Below are 17,704 nucleotides of genomic sequence, written 5' to 3'. Positions count from 1 at the left end.
AAGTGAAGTGAGTGAATGCTGATTACTCACAACATTAATTGTGAGAGCCGTGCACTCCCTCTGAGTTCAAAGTGTATATAATTCTTTACTTTTTACCATTTGCAGTTGATAGTTCTGTTAATATATAAATGATTAAGCATTTTCTATAACTCATTATGAAATATTCAGCATGTATTAGATATATTTAATCTTATTCATGGAGTCATGGTTTAATCCTGATTTCTAACTTGCGGCCCACTGAGATGAAGGAGGGCCACTCATGCAGCCCACTCACAAACATAGGTTGCCCATTACTGGCTTAGTGTATGGGTGTGTGATGGCTGAAGAGGGTTAGTCTGCTTCTTGCTCTGTTTGTGCTGGTGAACTTTGCATTTTTAGCCCATACCGCTGGCTGTCATCGACATGAAAAGGCGAGCCAATTGCTGATGTCTCGCGCTGTCAATACACAGCCTCTTCATTGGCACGTCCTTTGCTGTGCATGGGTTGACAGATGGAAATAGGGTGAATTAACCTGCACCACTGCCACTAAGCCTTCATTCTCATTCCTTCAATGAAATGTAACATTCTGCAAAAAATGTATTTTTTCAGATCTCTTGGACCATTCATATTATTCTGCTGTGATTTGACTAAGACCGCAGGCTATGGCTTCAGAGGAACTTGCAGATTTGGCTCCATGACATGTAGAGCACAGGTCCACCTGGCACTCAGAACTAAACACTGTAATGAGCAAATAGCCCCACTACCTCGCTCTAAGGCCTGCTCTCCACCCTCATTTCATGGGCATGGCCTCCCTCAGGCCCTGACCCTTGGCAGTGTCACCCTGGCATCATCAATGCTCCTTCCGGCTTTGCAGTGCCACTTGCACACCTCGGCAGTGCCAAGGTGCCCACATTCCAGGGGAGGACCAGGGGGCCACTGTGCCCTATCCCTGACCACCCAGGGGTCTCCAATGACCCAGGAGGCCCCCCCCCCAGGTGCCATTCCACCTGATTTGTGTGGACCAGTTCTGAAGAGCTCCTGGCTGGGGCCTCCCTTGGAAAGTCGGTAGATTCCGGGTGAGCTCGCGAATAAAACCGACTTAAGTGAGTGCAGCTTGGTCATGTTCATTATGGGCGAGATCCTGACCCCGATGCCTCGCAAAATCTGGGTAGCTCTCACGAGGCTTGCTGGCTGCCAGGAAGCCCACGGAGGCTTCACCCGGCATCTACCGGCCATGCCGCGCTCCCGGTCGAGCGCGATGCAGCCGGTAGATAGTCTCCCTTATCTTTCCAAAATTTGCTCCTTGGTCCTTTGAGTGAAAATAAAAATTGAAACGTGGCCCCCTCCACGCAAAGGTTAGACTAGCCTGCTTTAGACGCACCAGGGAGGTTGAGAAGGGATTCATGATGTTTGGGCAGCCCAGGGTTTTAATTAACTTTTCCAGGCAGCTAGTCGAAAACACCAACAGGACATCTGTAACCGACATGGAACTTGAGAGGCTGAATATTGGCATACCTTTCCTACAAGAGACGAGACTCGTTGAGAGTAGATCGCTGAAGAAAAACATGAGGCAGAGTTGGAAGGAAACATGTGCAGAGTGTAGGCCAGGAGTCAAAATAATATTTTTTTTGAGTTCTCTTTTTTTTTAAACTGCTGCGCTTAATTTTGTCGAGGACAACTTTGGATTGTTTTTTGCTCCGACTTTTTGGTTTTCAGGGGCTCCTTTTTGGTTTTCACCATTCTTCCTTAGTTCCTTGGTATTTCCTCTCAAATTTGGATTATAAATACAATTCCCAATAATAAACTTAAGACCAGATTAATCTCAAATCCCAACTATTTGACACAATAAAACAGAAAAGAGACAGGCATAAGAAGCAGTTTATCTAAGTTAGCAACAGACCAAATGGATTTCTGCATCGTTGATCATTGTAATGTACACCGCATCTCTGGAGACCCTAGTGTGGCTGGTGCAGCTTTATATCACTCATGAATGATTGAATCAAGCAACGAGTTCAATGGGACGCTGCAGAATATGAAACTTGGGAAATGGAATGTGCAACCAGAAAAATAATAAGCACAGCTGGTATGAATGAAGTCATACCACTGGGATAAATTCACTGTCCAGTATCTTGCCCATTGATTGGGAAAACTACTATACAAATCGCGCACAAATTAAGCAGATGTATTGTAGTTCTTCCAAGAGGAACTGTCCCATGTTTGAGTTCCTTCCTCAGTTTGCTGATCATAACAATTAGAGCATCAGCTTCAGAGAAGTGTTTTAAATCATGAAGGGTTTTGATAAAGTAAATAAGGAGGAACTGTTTTCAGTGACAAACGTGTCGGTCACCAGAAAACAAGATTTAAGATAATTAGAAAAACTAATGAGGGATGGCGTGAAGAAAGAATAATTAAGCGGCAAGCTATGATCTGGAAGGGTCAAAGAAGCAGAACGGTTACTTGCAAAAGGATATTTGACAAATATTTTAAAAGAAAACATTTTGCAGGTCTATATGGAAAGAGCATGGTTGTAAAACTAATTAGATAGCTCTTTCAAAGCGCGACAACACGTTTTATGAGTCAAATGGCCTACACCTGAGCTCCTCTTACCTTGGATGGATCCAACCCATTTCTTCAATATTTTGTAGCAATGCCATTATTCTCAATCTAGCAGACTGAATGACTGACTTCTTGGTCATTTTATTGATTTGTAACCTCACACAAGAAGGCGTCAATTGAAACATCTTAGTCACATGCTCATTGATTTTTTTTTCTCCCTCTTTCAGAAAATACTTGGCTGCAGTCACTTGATGCATTCTCCAACTGACTTGGCTACATGTAGCACATCTGTCATATAACAATTTTCCATCATTCCACAATATGGCACACTGGGTGTTAACATAATTACATCCTATGCCAATATTTGTTTATTAAAAAGAATGGTTTAATCAGTTATTTTTGTCACTTCCGATGACGGCTGTGTGGTGAGCAGTCGCACAGGCGGTGGCTCTCACCAGGGGACTTTGTTTTTGGATCTTTTTGCCTGGGTTATGGGTGATTGTTTGGAGGAAATTGGTGTAGTTTGATGGAATAAGATCTCCTTGTATGAGTAATGGCCAGTAAATATAACACAAGGCAGACGTCGGGCAAGGGATCGTTGTCAAACTCAGAGGTTCCTCAAATCTCAGCAGGGAGGAACATGGTGGAGGTTTCTGCTCATCCTTTGGCCCCTCAATGGTCAACTGAGGCATTCATTGCTTCTTGACGGACGAGTTTAAGTAGCAGCGGCAGGCAGTCGCTGAGGATCTGGAGAAAACAATGGAGGGGTCTTTGGCCAAATGGATAAGATGGATCGGAAATAGAGATACAAGGGACAAAGGTACAGAAGATGGAGGTGCTCTCTCTTACAATAGTGATTGGATTGTCTCCTTGTAGGCAGAGATGGTGTTGTTGGCTGAGGAGCGTAAGGTGCTAAAGGCCAAGGTAGATGATCTGGAGAACCGCTCCAGACCAAAACTTAAAAATGGTGAGGCTGCTGGAGGGCCTGGAGGACTGAGACGCCATGGACTAGTTTTTCAACATGTTTGAAAAGTTGATGGGGGAGGGGGGTCTTTCCGCCCCTCCTGAGTTGGACGGGGCCCGTGGGTCGCTGAGGCAGCAGCCCAGATCTGGCGAGCCACCACGAGTGGTCATAGTCCGGTTTCATGTTGTGTTTGGTCCCTTGTACTATTATGAAAAATTCACCAAACACTTCGACTCTGAATGCACGGAGAATGGCTTGAAGTAAAGGCCAGCAGACCATGAGACACTGCACCAATGACTACTGGTTACAATATTGTCAGCATATCCAGATGTCCTCTGACACAGGGAATATTAAGGATATGTATGATGGGATCAAAAAAGCAACAGGTCCATTGGCAAAGAAAACTGCTCCAGTAAAAATAAATTTCAGGCAGATAATCACTGAAAGCAATAAACAGTTCGAAGAGATGGATGGAATATTACCTTGAATCTGGACAACACCGCCACAGAAGAAGCTGTAGATACCACAGAGAACCTGCTTGTCATGAAAGAGCTATATACTGAACCCGCAGTGTAGGAGCTTAGCAAAGTTGTTGATGTCCTTGCCATTGGCAAAGCTCTGGAGGATGAGACCATACCACAAGAAGTTATCGAGCATCAGAAACTGACTCTCTTGCAAATGTGCTGAATCCTCAAATGGGTTTTAAACAACGTGCACTGCAGGAGCCCGAGAAAAATCAAGAAAAACCTGGGACTGGGATCTGGGAGTGTGGCGGCGAGGAGAGAGGGGATGTAACGTGAGTGCGGCGGTGAGCAGGGAGTGGGAGTGTGGTGGACGGGAGGCCGAGTGTGGGAGGGGCTGCCAGCTTTAGAGGTATCCTCTCTGCAGCCACAGGGTTTTGTTTAACTTGGGCTATGGGCTCGGGAGAAAGGTATAGTCTGACCGACTGGCTTGAAGATCGGTCTCTGCCACTGGGCCCAGTCTCCTGTTTAACTTTCCCACTCGGTTTCGCCAGGCATTGCGCCGCTTTACAATCAGCCACACATTATGTGAATGTTTAAAGCTGCAGATTTCAGTGTCGGGAGAGGTCCAGCCTGCAGCAATTCTGTTTCTCCATCACTAGACCGGAGGTTTAAATCCCAAGACATAGATTTCAGATTTCATTTGCCGAAATACATCACACATTGTGCCTTTTATCAGCCACGTGTTGGATCGCATCTTATGTTTTGTTCTTTGAAGTGTTTCCCTTGTGACAGGGGAATCTCTGCTAGATCGGCATAGAAACACTGAGCGGCACTCATGAACAGCACCCAGGTTAGTCAGAAATCTGTACAGCCTGACAGTTGTGTTTATTCAGGTGTGCCAGTGGCTTTAAAACGAAGTCAATCCAAAATATAAATGAGACAAATGAAAAAATAGGCTTGTTTGTAACCATTGATATCAAGACTTTTTCTGAAAGAAAAACCTTTAAACTGAGGGAGCAATACACTCATTATTGACAGGCGTGTGGTTCTTAAAGAATCCTATTACAATTCATAAGCTAGTCGCCTGAGAACTTCCTGCTGGATTAGAGGCCAGCAGCCTTGAAAAGTTTTAAAAATACAATTGTTTTTACGTTTTATTTTGGCACCGAATCAATTAATGACAGCGATTGTTTCAGGGCCGAGTTTGTGTTGGCACTGAACACAAAAATATGGTCCAGCATCTCAAACCTTCGTAGCATGGCTTGTGTCATGTTAGTCAAGATGTTTAGATTTGCACAAAAATATGTTACGTTATTTAAACAGGCAATCAACATAAAAGGCCGATGGGAATACTTCGTTTTAGTTCAAGTTCAATGTGCTAATTTAGGTTTGAGGAAAAGTAGCTTTTAAGTTTTTATTTTATTTACGTTATATTATTTTGGATGGGAACTGGAACGACGTTGAGAAAATGCTCAAAGGCATTCCCAATTTATCCTACGTAGCTGGAACTAAATCTAGTGAGCCTGACCAGATTTATCACTTGGATTGTTAGTTTAGGGGAGTGAAAATCACTGATGTCTTGTCAAAATTAAATTTTAATATCACAGACATTTTAGCAAAAATGAGCTAAATCTGAAACAGACCTTTAGTAATGGACTGTAACTTTCTGGCTCTTGATTGTGTTCTGCAACTACTGAATTGAAGGTAAGTTCCTACTTGCCCAGTAATGACTAGCTTCTCACACCTTTTGTCATTCTTGCGTCAACACACACAACTCATTTGCACTGTAATAATCACATAGATTCACAGAATAGTGGCAAAGCCTTTGTCTGCTTCACAGTCAGTCTGTTTCTGCCCACCCCCCCTCACTGGACTGCATATCACCATCTCCCAATATCCCCCACACGACAGAGACAGAAAAAATAACTCATAGTAAGTAGTCTTACAACACCAGGTTAAAGTCCAGCAGGTTTGTTTCGAATCACTAGCTTTCGGAGCGTTGCTCCTTCACCTGAGGAAGGAGCAGTGCTCTGAAAGCTAGTGATTCGAAACAAACCTGTTGGACTTCAACCTGGTGTTGTAAGACTTCTTACTATGCTCACCCCAGTCCAACGCCAGCATCTCCACATCATCATTATTATGGATTTTGGAGGACTTATTATTCCTCCATTATTATGGAGGAAGACTATGTCGGCTTTCATATTTCTTAGATGGGTGAGGACTCTGGATCTTTTCACTGGGCCGTTGAGTCCCCTTACATTCCATACACCCCCCCCGCTCCTGTGGGATTAACCATACTTACCTGGTGGACGCGCCCCTGCCCTCCGGGATTTCCCTTTGTTTGGGGGCCGTCCGGGATGGCCACTGTCACTGCTCTCTCCATGTGGTCGGGCCCCTGCGCTCCGGGGTTTCCCTTTGTCCATGGGGCACCCGACATGGCCGCCCACTGTGCGTCCGCCATGCGGGTAGCCCCCTGCACTCTGGGGTCTTCCTTTGCCCAGAGACCGTACTGGGTGGATGCTTGCAGCGATTCCTTGTTCCGAGCCCTTGGTTGTGGCACTTTGTAGCCCTATTGCTATTGCTTTTCTAGCCTTGTTTGTCCCTCCTTCCCTGTGTCGTCGACCCCCCCCCCTCCCATCCCTCCCTTCCCCCCCCACCCTTTTTATCCCCTTTCCCCTATACCTCCCTTTTGTCCCTCTTTCCCCTGCTCCATCTCCGTTGGCTCTCCTGTCTCAGTTGAGAGGTTTCCCCCCCCCCCTCCCCCTCCCCCGCCCTGCCTGGTGCCATCACCCCTGTTGGGGACGCACTGCAGCCCTGCTTTGTTGCATGCATCTGGCGCTAGCTTTCCTGCTAGTGTGGTGGCCCCCATCTAGGGAGTTACTGTCTCGCTTTACCCTCGCCCGACCTCTACGGTTTTCTGCCCGCTCTTCCCCCGTTCTACCCTGCACTCCTCTCGCTTGCTCTCCCTTCTCCGCTACTCTCGTCCCCTCGTGCTGGGGCCTGGCCTCCCACCTGAAGCGGTCCCTCGGGTAGTCGTTTGCTGTTTGTTCAGGGTGCGCTTGCCATGGTGGGGGGCCTGCCGTTGCCTCACCACCCCCCATTGGCATGCTGTTGCCCCCTACCAGGGGCCCATTATTTCTACCCTTGCTTCGGCGGGGGCTGTGAAGAAGACTACACTCCTCTACTGTGGTGAGACCTTGATAACAATTGCCAAGTAAGAAGAAAAAACTGAACAGTTTCCAACTTTGCTGCCTCAGGCATATTCTTGCCAGGACAAGGTCACCAACTCTCAGACATATTGGAATGGGCTAATTCCATCATCATACACTAAATACTAAACCAATGACTAAGCCATCGTGATGGCTCAGCCACATTCATCAGATGGATGACATTCATATGCCCAAAGATCTCCTCTCTGGTGAACTGACTACTGGGTCATGACCTGCTCAAAATCCATATCTCCACTACAAGGACACCAACAAGCAAGTTATGAAGATGTGGACATTGACATATACAACTCGGGGACAATTGCCAATGACTGGAAGCTTTGCGAGAGACATCAGAAAAGATGAGGGGGAATGGAAAATTGCCCACCAAGGTACAAACTATTGTCTCACATGACGGAAGGCTACCAGCAGTATGCCTCAAAGTACAGGGCAAGGCTAGAAACCTTAATGAATGCTTTCTATAGGTGTTTACCCAGGAAGACGTGCTGACAAAATATTGTTAGCAATGGAAATGGGAGAGATAATGTTTGGAGTTAAAATTGATCAGCAGGATGTACCCGCAAGGCTGGCTATGGATAGGTTTCCTCTCTGGCATTCCTTTGTCTTGTGCTGTAAACATCTTTGTGCAATCTCTCCTAGCACACGCCTTTCACTGACTTTTTATTTTGCTCCATCCCCTCTCTAACAGTATAAAATCCATCACAATTCAGCTCTGAAGAGCAGTCATACGGACTTGAAATGTTAACTGTTTGTCTCTCCACAGATGCTGTCAGACCTGCTGAGTTTATCCAGCATTTTCTGATAATTTTGATGATTAGGTACTGCATATAAAACATAAAATTGGACATAAGGTGGAGGTCAGTTGAAGTATTACAACACCATGTTAGCACCGTTCAAATTTGTTGTTTGCTTTGGAGAGGTTTGGAGTTCTGGTTGATTTGCTCCTATAGCAGAGCGACCACCTGAGATAATTAACAGAACTGTTGAGTTATCATGAAGGTACTATTACTTATTTGAGATGGTGGCCAACACAGATGAGATGGCTGAATGGCTTTGTTTTGTGCCATAATGATTCTATGAATGTATAATACTGAAACCAGCAAATCTGGATGCAGCTTGTTATCTCCGGTCTGTGTTGAGTTAGCTGATCTCATCCATAGAGGGTGTCTGCATTCTTGGGCTGAAGAGGGGGGAAAATCAACTTGAGTTCCCACTCTGATTCATACTCACTGCCCCTTCACCCCACTCAATCCCTGCTAGAAAGTGCACTTTGAATATAAAATAAATGTAATTGCTGTGGCTATAATACAGTTGAACATCCTTAATGGGCAGCATGGTAGCATGGTAGAAGTTAATGGGCAGCATGGTAGCATTGTGGATAGCACAATTGCTTCACAGCTCCAGGGTCCCAGGTTCGATTCCGGCTTGGGTCACTGTCTGTGCGGAGTCTGCACATCCTCCCCGTGTGTGCGTGGGTTTCCTCCGGGTGCTCCGGTTTCCTCCCACAGTCCAAAGATGTGCAGGTTAGGTGCATTGGCCATGATAAATTGCCCTTAGTGTCCAAAATTGCCCTTAGTGTTGGGTGGGGTTACTGGGTTATGGGGCTGGGTGGAGGTGTTGACCTTGGTTAGGATGCTCTTTCCAAGAGCCGGTACAGACTCGATGGGCCGAATGGCCTCCTTCTGCACTGTAAATTCTATGATCTATGATCCTGTTGATATTCTCTGTCATAATTTGCACATGAAGTGATCATATAAATTACTGGAAAGCCAAGACTGTGTCATATTTTGAAAAATAAAAATTGGAATTTTAAAATTATTTTCGTTCACCGTTTTTCTCTGTTCATAATTATTCTAACCTTTTCTCATCAGCTCCTTACTTGGAATGTCGACTCACCAAATGCAATTGCAGTGGTGACCATCACTCCTGATTTCCATGGAACACGCCATCAAGGATTCTTTACAGGCCTCAGCAAGTTCACAAAGTACTACACATCCGTATTGTGTTTTACAACACCAGGCAATGGTCCCAAGAGTCCACCCAAGCTCATCCAGACCCATGAAGATAGTAAGTATTTGAGAACAGTTGTCTGACATTGTGTAGTCATATTAAACAGGTATTGAGTCACATGCACAGTGAGAACTGAAAAGGATCTGTGGTCATGTTGGAGCCAGTTTGAAGCCACATTCAGATGTCCAGCTCAGCACATGCTGATTTGGATTTGTTCTTAAACTTAATCTTCAGGCTGGCTCTCCCTCTCCTCCGAGACCAAAGGAATAGTTTGCATAATTCTCTGCTCCTTCTAAGAGACCAGTGCAATTGCAACCCAGAAAAGTTAAATGTATAATTTATATGGAGACTACAGAATACTGCGGTACAGAGGGATCTGGGTGTACATGAATCACAAGAAGTTAGCACATAAGTACAGCAAGTAATTCAGAAAGGCCAATGAAATTGCAAGGGAGATGGAGTAGGGAGGTATTGCTAGAATTATATAGGGCAATGTTGAAAACACTTCTAGAACACCACCTTAAAACATTCCCTCCCTCCACCACCAATATACAGTGGCAGCAGTGTGTACCATATACAAGATGCACTGTAGTCAAGGCTCCTTTGACAGCACCTCCCAAACCTGCAAATTCTACCACCTAGAAGGAAAGGGGCAGCAGTTTAAGGCATCACCACCACCTGCAGGTTTCCCTCCAAGCCACTTACCATCTTGACTGGGAACTATATCGCCATTTCTTCGCTGTTTCTGTGTCAAATTCCCTCACCGTTGGTGTACCTGCACACAATAAACTGCAGTGGTTCAAGAAGGAGGCTCCCCACCAACTTCTAAAGAGCAGTTAGGGATAGACAACAGATACTGGCCTTGCCAACAATGCTCCCATCCCATAAAATAACTTTTTAAAGTACAACGTACAGTCTTGGTCTCCTTATTGAAGAAGGCATCTACTTTCATTGGAGGCAGTTCGGAGACGATTCCTGGGATGAAGGGGTTTCCTTTGAGAAATGGCTAGCCAGGTTGTGGCGCTACTCATTAGAGTTCAGAAGAATGAGATGTGACCTTTCTGAAACGTGTACGATTTTGAGTGAGCTTGATAGGGTAGATGCTGAGAGGATGTTTCCCCTCATGGATTAAACCTAGAGCTACGAAGTATAGTTTCAGAATATAGGGTCTCCCATTTTAAGACCAAGATAAGGAGGAAGTTATTCTTTCAGAGAGTTTTGATTTCTCTGAACAGAGGCTGCATCATTGAATATATTCAGGGCTGAGTTAGACAGATTTTTATTTCACAAGAAGTCTAGAGTTATACAAGGAAGGCTGGAAAGTGGTCTTTGAGGCCACAATCAGATCAGCCATTATCTTACTGAACGGAGCAGCAGGCACCTGGGGTTGAATGGCCGACTCCTATTTTTTTATGTTCTTATTTTAAGTATTCAGAGGATTATGCCCATATTTTTGAGTAAATTTTGACAAACTAATTTGAAGAATGTACTTCACATTTGAAAGTGAAAAGAAGTGTTGATACTCTGTTACACAGGAAAAACCTGGTCCCCAGGTTTAATTGATGCAATATAAACGCAGTGCATTTTCTGGTGAAGTTAAAATTTAAGGATGAAAGATGGCCTGCTTAATTTATTGTCCATGTAAGTTCTTCCCTGAATTGTGCTGGAAGTGAGAGAAGGTGGAATGTGCACCGATCATGGCTAAGATACAATGCAAATGATGTATTTAGGCTCGGTTGGCCCCATCGAAGTTCAAAATGTTATTATAATGATATATAATAATGTTAAAATGGGGGAGGCAGTGGCATAGTGGTATTGTCACTGGACTAGTAATCCAGAGATCCAGTGGAATGCTCTGGGGTCCCAGGTTCAAATCCCACCACTACAGATGGTGAAATTTGAATTCAATAAAAATCTGGAATCAAAAATTTCATGATGACCATAAAACCATTGTCAAATGTCGTATAAAAAACATGCCGTTCATTAATGTCCTTTAGGGCAGGAAATCTGTCATCCTTATCTGTTCTGACCTACATGTGATTCCAGATCCACAACAATGTGGTTGACCCTTAACTGGGATGGGCAATATATGCTGTCCCAGACAGTGATTGTTAGACATTTTAGTTGCTGTGATATGAAGAGTCAAAGTTCTGTTCCTTTTTCGCCAACAGACATTTATTTCATTACAACAAACTTTGCACAAAACTCTAACTACACATCACCTGACAGAGGCCACCTTGAAGCCCCTTTACATATCAGTATCAATTAATGGATACTTAACATAAATGAGACAGATAATTGCAATGTCTCTTAGCCCATTACTTAACAGCGATGCCCATGTATGAATTTTTTAAAACTTGCCAAAAGATATGCTATTCTAGTTAAAGCTTGTATTTATATAGCAACATTTGACATTGAGTCACATATGGAGATATTAGGGCAAATGATCAAGCATTTAGTGAAAGAAGCTGAATTTAAGGAATATTCTAAAAGAATAAGTAGAGGTAGAGCAGAGGTTTAGGGAGGGAAAAGCCACCAGTGGTGGTGGGGTTGAAATTGTGTATGCTCAAGAGGCCAGAATTAGAGGTGTGCAAATATCTCAGAGCGTTGTGGGCCTGGAGGAGATTACAGCAAAAGGAAGGGGCAAGGCCATGGAGGGATTTGAACACAAGGATGAAAATTTTAAAATTAAGACTTTGCTTAACGAAGAGTCAGTGTAGGTCAGAAAGCACAGGTGTGTTGGGTGAGTAGGGTCAGGTGGGAGTTAGAATACTGACAGCAGAGTTTTGGATGGCCTCACGTTTATTGTAGGGAATAGATTGTAGGAGAGCGGCCATGCATGCATTAGAATTGTCAAGTTTAGAACTGATGGTACTACCATTGAATGTCAAGGAGCAATGGTTTCAACCTCTCTTATTGAAGATGATCATTGTCTGACACTTGTGTGGCATGGCTGTTACTTGCCACTTGTCAGCCCAAGCCTGGATATTGTCCATGTCTTGCTGCATTTGCATGTGACTGCTTCAGTGTCCGAGGAGTCACGAATGGTGCTGAACATTGTGCAAGCGTCAGTGAATATTCCCACATCTGACCTTCTATTGGAAAGAAGGTCATAGATGAAGCAGCTGAAGATGATCGAGCCTAGGACATTACCCTGAAGAACTCATGCAGTGATGTCCTGGGACTCAAATGACTGACCTCCAACAACCACACCCATCTTTATTTGTGCTAGGTAGATCTAGATTTCGATTGATTGTCATGTTTACTGAGGCACGGTGAGAGGTATCGTTTTGCGTACAGTCCACGCCGATCATTCCATGCATGAAAAACATAGGACATACGATAAATACACAATGTAAGTACACACACATAGGCATTGAGTCAATCAAAGAATCTACAGTGCAGAAGGAGGCCATTTGGCCCATCGTGGCTACACCGGCCCCTTAAAGAGCACCCTACCTGAGGCCACACACCCACCCTATCCCCATAACCCAACAACCCCACCTAATTTTTCGGACAGGGCAACTTAGCATGACGAATCCACCTAACTCACACATCTTTGGACTGTGGGGGAAAACCGGAGCACCTGGAGGAAACCCACGCAGGCATGGGGCGAACGTGCAGACTCCACACAGACAGTGACCCAAGCCGGGAATCAAACCCAGGTCCCTGGCGCTGTAAAGCAACAGTACTAATCACTGTGCTACCGTGCCGCCCCTAAGTGAATTGTAGTGCTACTCAGTCGAGAAGATTCGTGGAGAGATCAGTTCAGTCCATCAGAAGTTTGGTAACAGCGGGGAAGAAGCTGTTTTTGAATCTGTTAGTGCGTATTCTCAGACTTATGTATCTCCTGCCCCATGGAAGAGAGAATTACCCGGGTGGGAGGGGTCATTGATTATGCTACCTGCATTCCCACTGCAGCGGGAGGTGTAGACAAAGTCAGTGGATAAGAGGCGGGCTCATGTGATGGACTGGGCTGTGTTCACGACTCTCTGTAGTTCCTTGCGGTCTTGGGCTACGCAGTTGCCATACCAGGCTGTGATGCAGCCAGATACAATGCTTTCTATGGTACATCTGTAAAATTTGTAAGAGTCAATGTGGACATGTCGAATTTCCTTAGTTTCCTGAGAAAGTATAGGCACTGTTGTGCTTTCTTGGTCGTAGCGTCGACGTGAGTGGACCAGGGTAGATTGTTGGTGATGTGCACCCTTTGGGAATTTGAAGCTGTCAATCAACTCCACCTTGGCACCATTGACGCAGACAGGGGTGTGTACGAAATGAAATGAAAATGAAATGAAAATCGCTTATTGTCACAAGTAGGCATCAATGAAGTTACTGTGAAAAGCCCCTAGTCACCACATTCCGGCGTCTGTTCGGGGAGGCCGGTGCGGGAATTGGACCGTGCTGCTGGCCAGCCATGGTCTGCTTTAAAAGCCAGCAATTTAGCCCTGTGCTAAACCAGTCCCTACAGCCGATACTTTGCTTCCCGAAGTCAATGACCAGCCCCTTAGTTTTGCTGACATTGAGGACTCTCCAATCATTTGATTGTGTTGTTCACGCAACTAGGTTCTCCTGTACTTTGACTCATCGTTGTTTGACATCTGACCCCTACGGTCATGCATCAGTAAAATTGTAGATGGAGTTGGAGCCAAATTTTGCCATAGTCGTGTGTGTATAGGGAATATAGTAGGGGGCTAAGTACGCAGCCTTGTGGGGCCCTGATATTGAGGACTATCGTGGTGGGGGTGTTGTTTATCCTTACTGATTGTGGTCTATGGGTCAGAAAGTCGAGGATCCAGTTGCAGAGGGAGGAGCCAAGTCCTAGGTTTTGGAGTTATGATATAAGCTTGGCTGGGATTATGGTGTTGAAGGCGGAGCTGTAGTCAATGAAAGGAGTCTGACATAGGTGTCCTTGTCGAGATGCTCCAGGGATGAGTGTAGAGCCAGGAAGATAGCGCCTGCTGTGGACCAGTTGTGCCGGTATGCGAATTGCAGTGGATCAGGGCATTCTGTGAGTACGGAGTTGATGTGTCTCATGGCCAACCTCTCAAAGCACTTCATAATGATAGATGTCAAGGCCACCGGATGGTAATCGTTGAGGCACGTTGCCTGGTTCTCCTTTGGCTCTGGTATGATGGGAGTCTTGAAGCAGGTGGGATCCTTGAAATGGAGTAGGGAGAGGTTGAAGATGTCCGCCAACACGCCCACCAGTTGGTCTGCCCAGGATCTGAGTGCATGACCAGGGACTCCGTCAGGACCCGTTGCTTTCCGAGGATTCACTTTCAGGAAGGCCATCTGACTTTGGAAACTGTGACAGTAGGATGGGTGTGTCCGAGGCTACTAGGGCAGTCAACAATGGTTTGTTGGTTTCCTACTCAAAACGGGCATAGAATGCATTGAGTTCATCGGGAGTGGTGCTCTGTTGCTGGAGATTCTACTCAGCTTTGCTTTGTAACCCATTATGTTTTTTAAGACTTGCCACAACCGACAAGAGTCAATGTCATTAGTCTGTGATTCTAGCTTAGTCTGGTATTGTCTCTTGGCATCCCTGAGACTTTGCGGAGGTTGTACCTAGATTACTTGTATAGGTCAGGGTCACCTAACTTAAATGCCTCAGACCTGGCCTTCAGTAGGGAGTGAATCTCCTGGTTAAACCATGGTTTCCAGTTGGGGAACGCATGTATGACCTCAACCAGTGGAGAGTTTTCCCCCAGAACCGCATTGACTCCACCTTTGCTAGGTCTCCTTGATGCCATACTTGATCAAATGCTGCATTGATGTCAAGGACAATCACTCTCTCCTCACCTCTAGAGTTCAGCTCTTTTGTTCATGTTTGAACCAAGGCTGTAATGAGATCAGGAGCTGAGTGACCCTGGCAGAACCCAAACTGAGTGTCAGTGAGCAGGTTATTGATACGGTTATTGATATGTATGTGCCGCCTGATAGCACTGTTGATGACCCCTTCCATCACTTTACCTATGATGGAGAGTAGACTGATAGGGCGGTAATTGACTGGGTTGGATTTGTCCTGCTTTATGGGTACAGGACACACCTGGGCAATTTTCCACATTGCCGTGTAGATGCCAGTGTTGTAGCTGAACTGGAACAGCTTGGCTTGGGGGCGTGACAAGTTCTGGAGCGCAAGTGTTCAGGACTATTGCTGGAATATTGTCAGGGCCCATAGCCTTTGCAGTATCCAGTGCCTTCAACAATTTCTTGATACCATGTGAGGAGAATTGAATTGACTAGCATCTGTGATGCTGGGGACCTCTGGAGGAAACTGAGAAGGATCATCCACTTGGCACTTCTGGCTGAAGATTTTGCGAATGCTTCAGCTTTGTCTTTTGTACAGATGTTCTGGGCTTCTCTATCATTGAGGATGGGGATATTTCCAGTAAGTTGTTTAATTGTACACCACCACTCACGACTGGATGTGGCAGAACTGTAGAGCTTAGATCTGACCCTTTGGCTATGGGTTTCGGTATGCCTGGTGCTGCTGCTGGCATGCTCTCCTGTGCTCTTCATTAAACTAGGGTTGATCCCCTGTATGGTGGTAATGGTGGAGCGGGGATTGCGGGCCATGATGTTACAGGTTGTGGCTGAGTGCAATTCTGCTGCTGATGCCCACAATGCCTCATGGATGCCCAGTAAGAGTTGCTAGGTCTATTCTGAATCTATCCCATTTAGCACAGTGGTAGTGCCACACAACATGATGGACAGTATCCTTAATGTGAAGACTGGACTTTGTCTCCACAAGTGGTCACTTCTACCGATACTGTCGTGGGCAGATGCATATTGACTGAGCGACAGTGAAGGAATGGTGATACAGCTCCAAGTCAGGATGGTGTGTGGATGGAGTGGGAAATCGGTGGTGTTCCCAGGCATCTGCTGCCCTTGTCCTGGGCGTGAGAGATTTCAGGTTTGAAAAATGAAGTCAAAAAAGACGTAGTGAGTTGCTGATGCTAAATTTCAGGTTGAAAAATCAATTTAAGAAAGAACTTTCATTCATATAATACTTTACTTGTCCTCAAGACATTCCAAAGCACTTAACAGCCAATAAAGTTTGTTTGAAGTTCAGTCGCTGCTGTAAAGTGTGCAAGCGCATTTTAATTCTTCATGGGCAAGCCTGGATATGAAATGGAACCATGAGAGCGGGATCAGAGCCTGGCCTGATCCAGTTCTCATCTGACAGCTCCATTTTTGCACTTTCCATTAGAGATTTATTGGGTAACAATCAGAAATATGAACACTGCTTGATTTTTTTTTTGTTTCTTCCTGCTCTACCCCCTCACCCCCTTTCTCACACCTTTCATCTCAATCTCTGTGCAGGAGTCTGATTGTAGCATCCAAATGCTGCCCTATGAGCTAACTCATTTCTCAGATTTATGATTTCTTAACTACCATTTTCCCATTCAAACAGCCTGCACTAATTTCTGTAAGTCATGTTTCTTCACTTTTTCCATTCCTGTGATGAACTCCTTTGCTTCATATCCTGCAAAGATAGATTGTTCAGCCCTGGCAATTGGATTGAATTTGTTTATCACGTGTACCGAGGTAAGGCGAAAAGTATTTTTCTGCGTGCAGCTCAAACAGATCATTTGTACATGAAAAGAAAATACATAATAGGCAACACAAGGTACACAATGTAAATGCATAGACACCGGCATCGGGTGAAGCATACAGGAGTGTAGTATTAATCAGATCAGCCCATAAGAGGGTCGTTTAGGAGTCTGCCCATAACTCTAGTTATGACATTCTGGAATTAATGTAGAATTTCCCCAGGTCTTCTGCCTGTAACTTGGCAGAAACACATAACAGTTTTGAAAAACAACTAATCAAATTCCCTTATAGTAAATAACCAGAAGCAAAACATTCTAGATTTAAAATCTAAATCCCGATTGTCATGAGATGCAAACATGCAGCTAATGAACACGTAGAACAGGACACGACCAATGAGCAGTCAGGACACTCGGGTGGTATCTCACTATAAACGGGATGAGGCACTCACACCCCGCCTCTTTCCACAGACCAACATCGACAGAGTGAGACAGGGTGTATCCTCAGCATCACACCCAAGCATGTGGCTTAGAGCAAGGCTGGTTCAGTTAGACTGAGTTACTACATTTAGATTAGCAGAGAGTCGAACTCATTGAGAACTGTGCTAATAATTCAATAAAACACATTGAACTCACTTCAAAGTCTGGAGCATCTTTTACTCAAAACTGCATCAAGTGGCAGCTTGTGTTATTCCAAATTACATAACACAACACCGATGGTGCAATCTTGCACAGGTTCATCAGGAGTGCAGCCTCAGGCTTTCACTGTTGGTTTCCACAGACTAAAACATAGCCCATACTCGGAGGAGGGCAGATTAATGAGGAAGGGGCTGGGCATTTCCTCAACCTTGGCCTGGATTATGCTGAACCGCCTGATTGCTAGGCTTGATGAGACATGGCAACTCTTTCCTGCAGTGCACCCTCGGGTCCAGGACCTTCTTTGTTTAT

General features: G+C 45.0%; 1 protein-coding gene across 2 annotated transcripts in view; it reads left to right on the top strand.

The window, feature by feature from the left end:
* Positions 1–17,704, top strand: part of LOC140394110 (protein sidekick-1-like) — a 360,429-nt gene that overhangs the window by 54,341 nt on the left and 288,384 nt on the right. For both annotated transcript variants that reach the window (XM_072480961.1, XM_072480960.1), the window contains exon 6: positions 9,062–9,257. In XM_072480961.1, coding sequence (XP_072337062.1) covers positions 9,062–9,257 — 196 coding nt within the window. The remainder of the gene's footprint in view (positions 1–9,061; positions 9,258–17,704) is intronic.

This window comes from Scyliorhinus torazame, chromosome 17, assembly GCF_047496885.1.
Source record: "Scyliorhinus torazame isolate Kashiwa2021f chromosome 17, sScyTor2.1, whole genome shotgun sequence".
In the NCBI taxonomy this organism is placed as follows: Eukaryota; Metazoa; Chordata; class Chondrichthyes; order Carcharhiniformes; family Scyliorhinidae; genus Scyliorhinus; species Scyliorhinus torazame.
The sequence above is the reverse complement of the archived record's forward strand: the minus strand, read 5'-3'. Positions and strand labels throughout refer to the sequence as shown.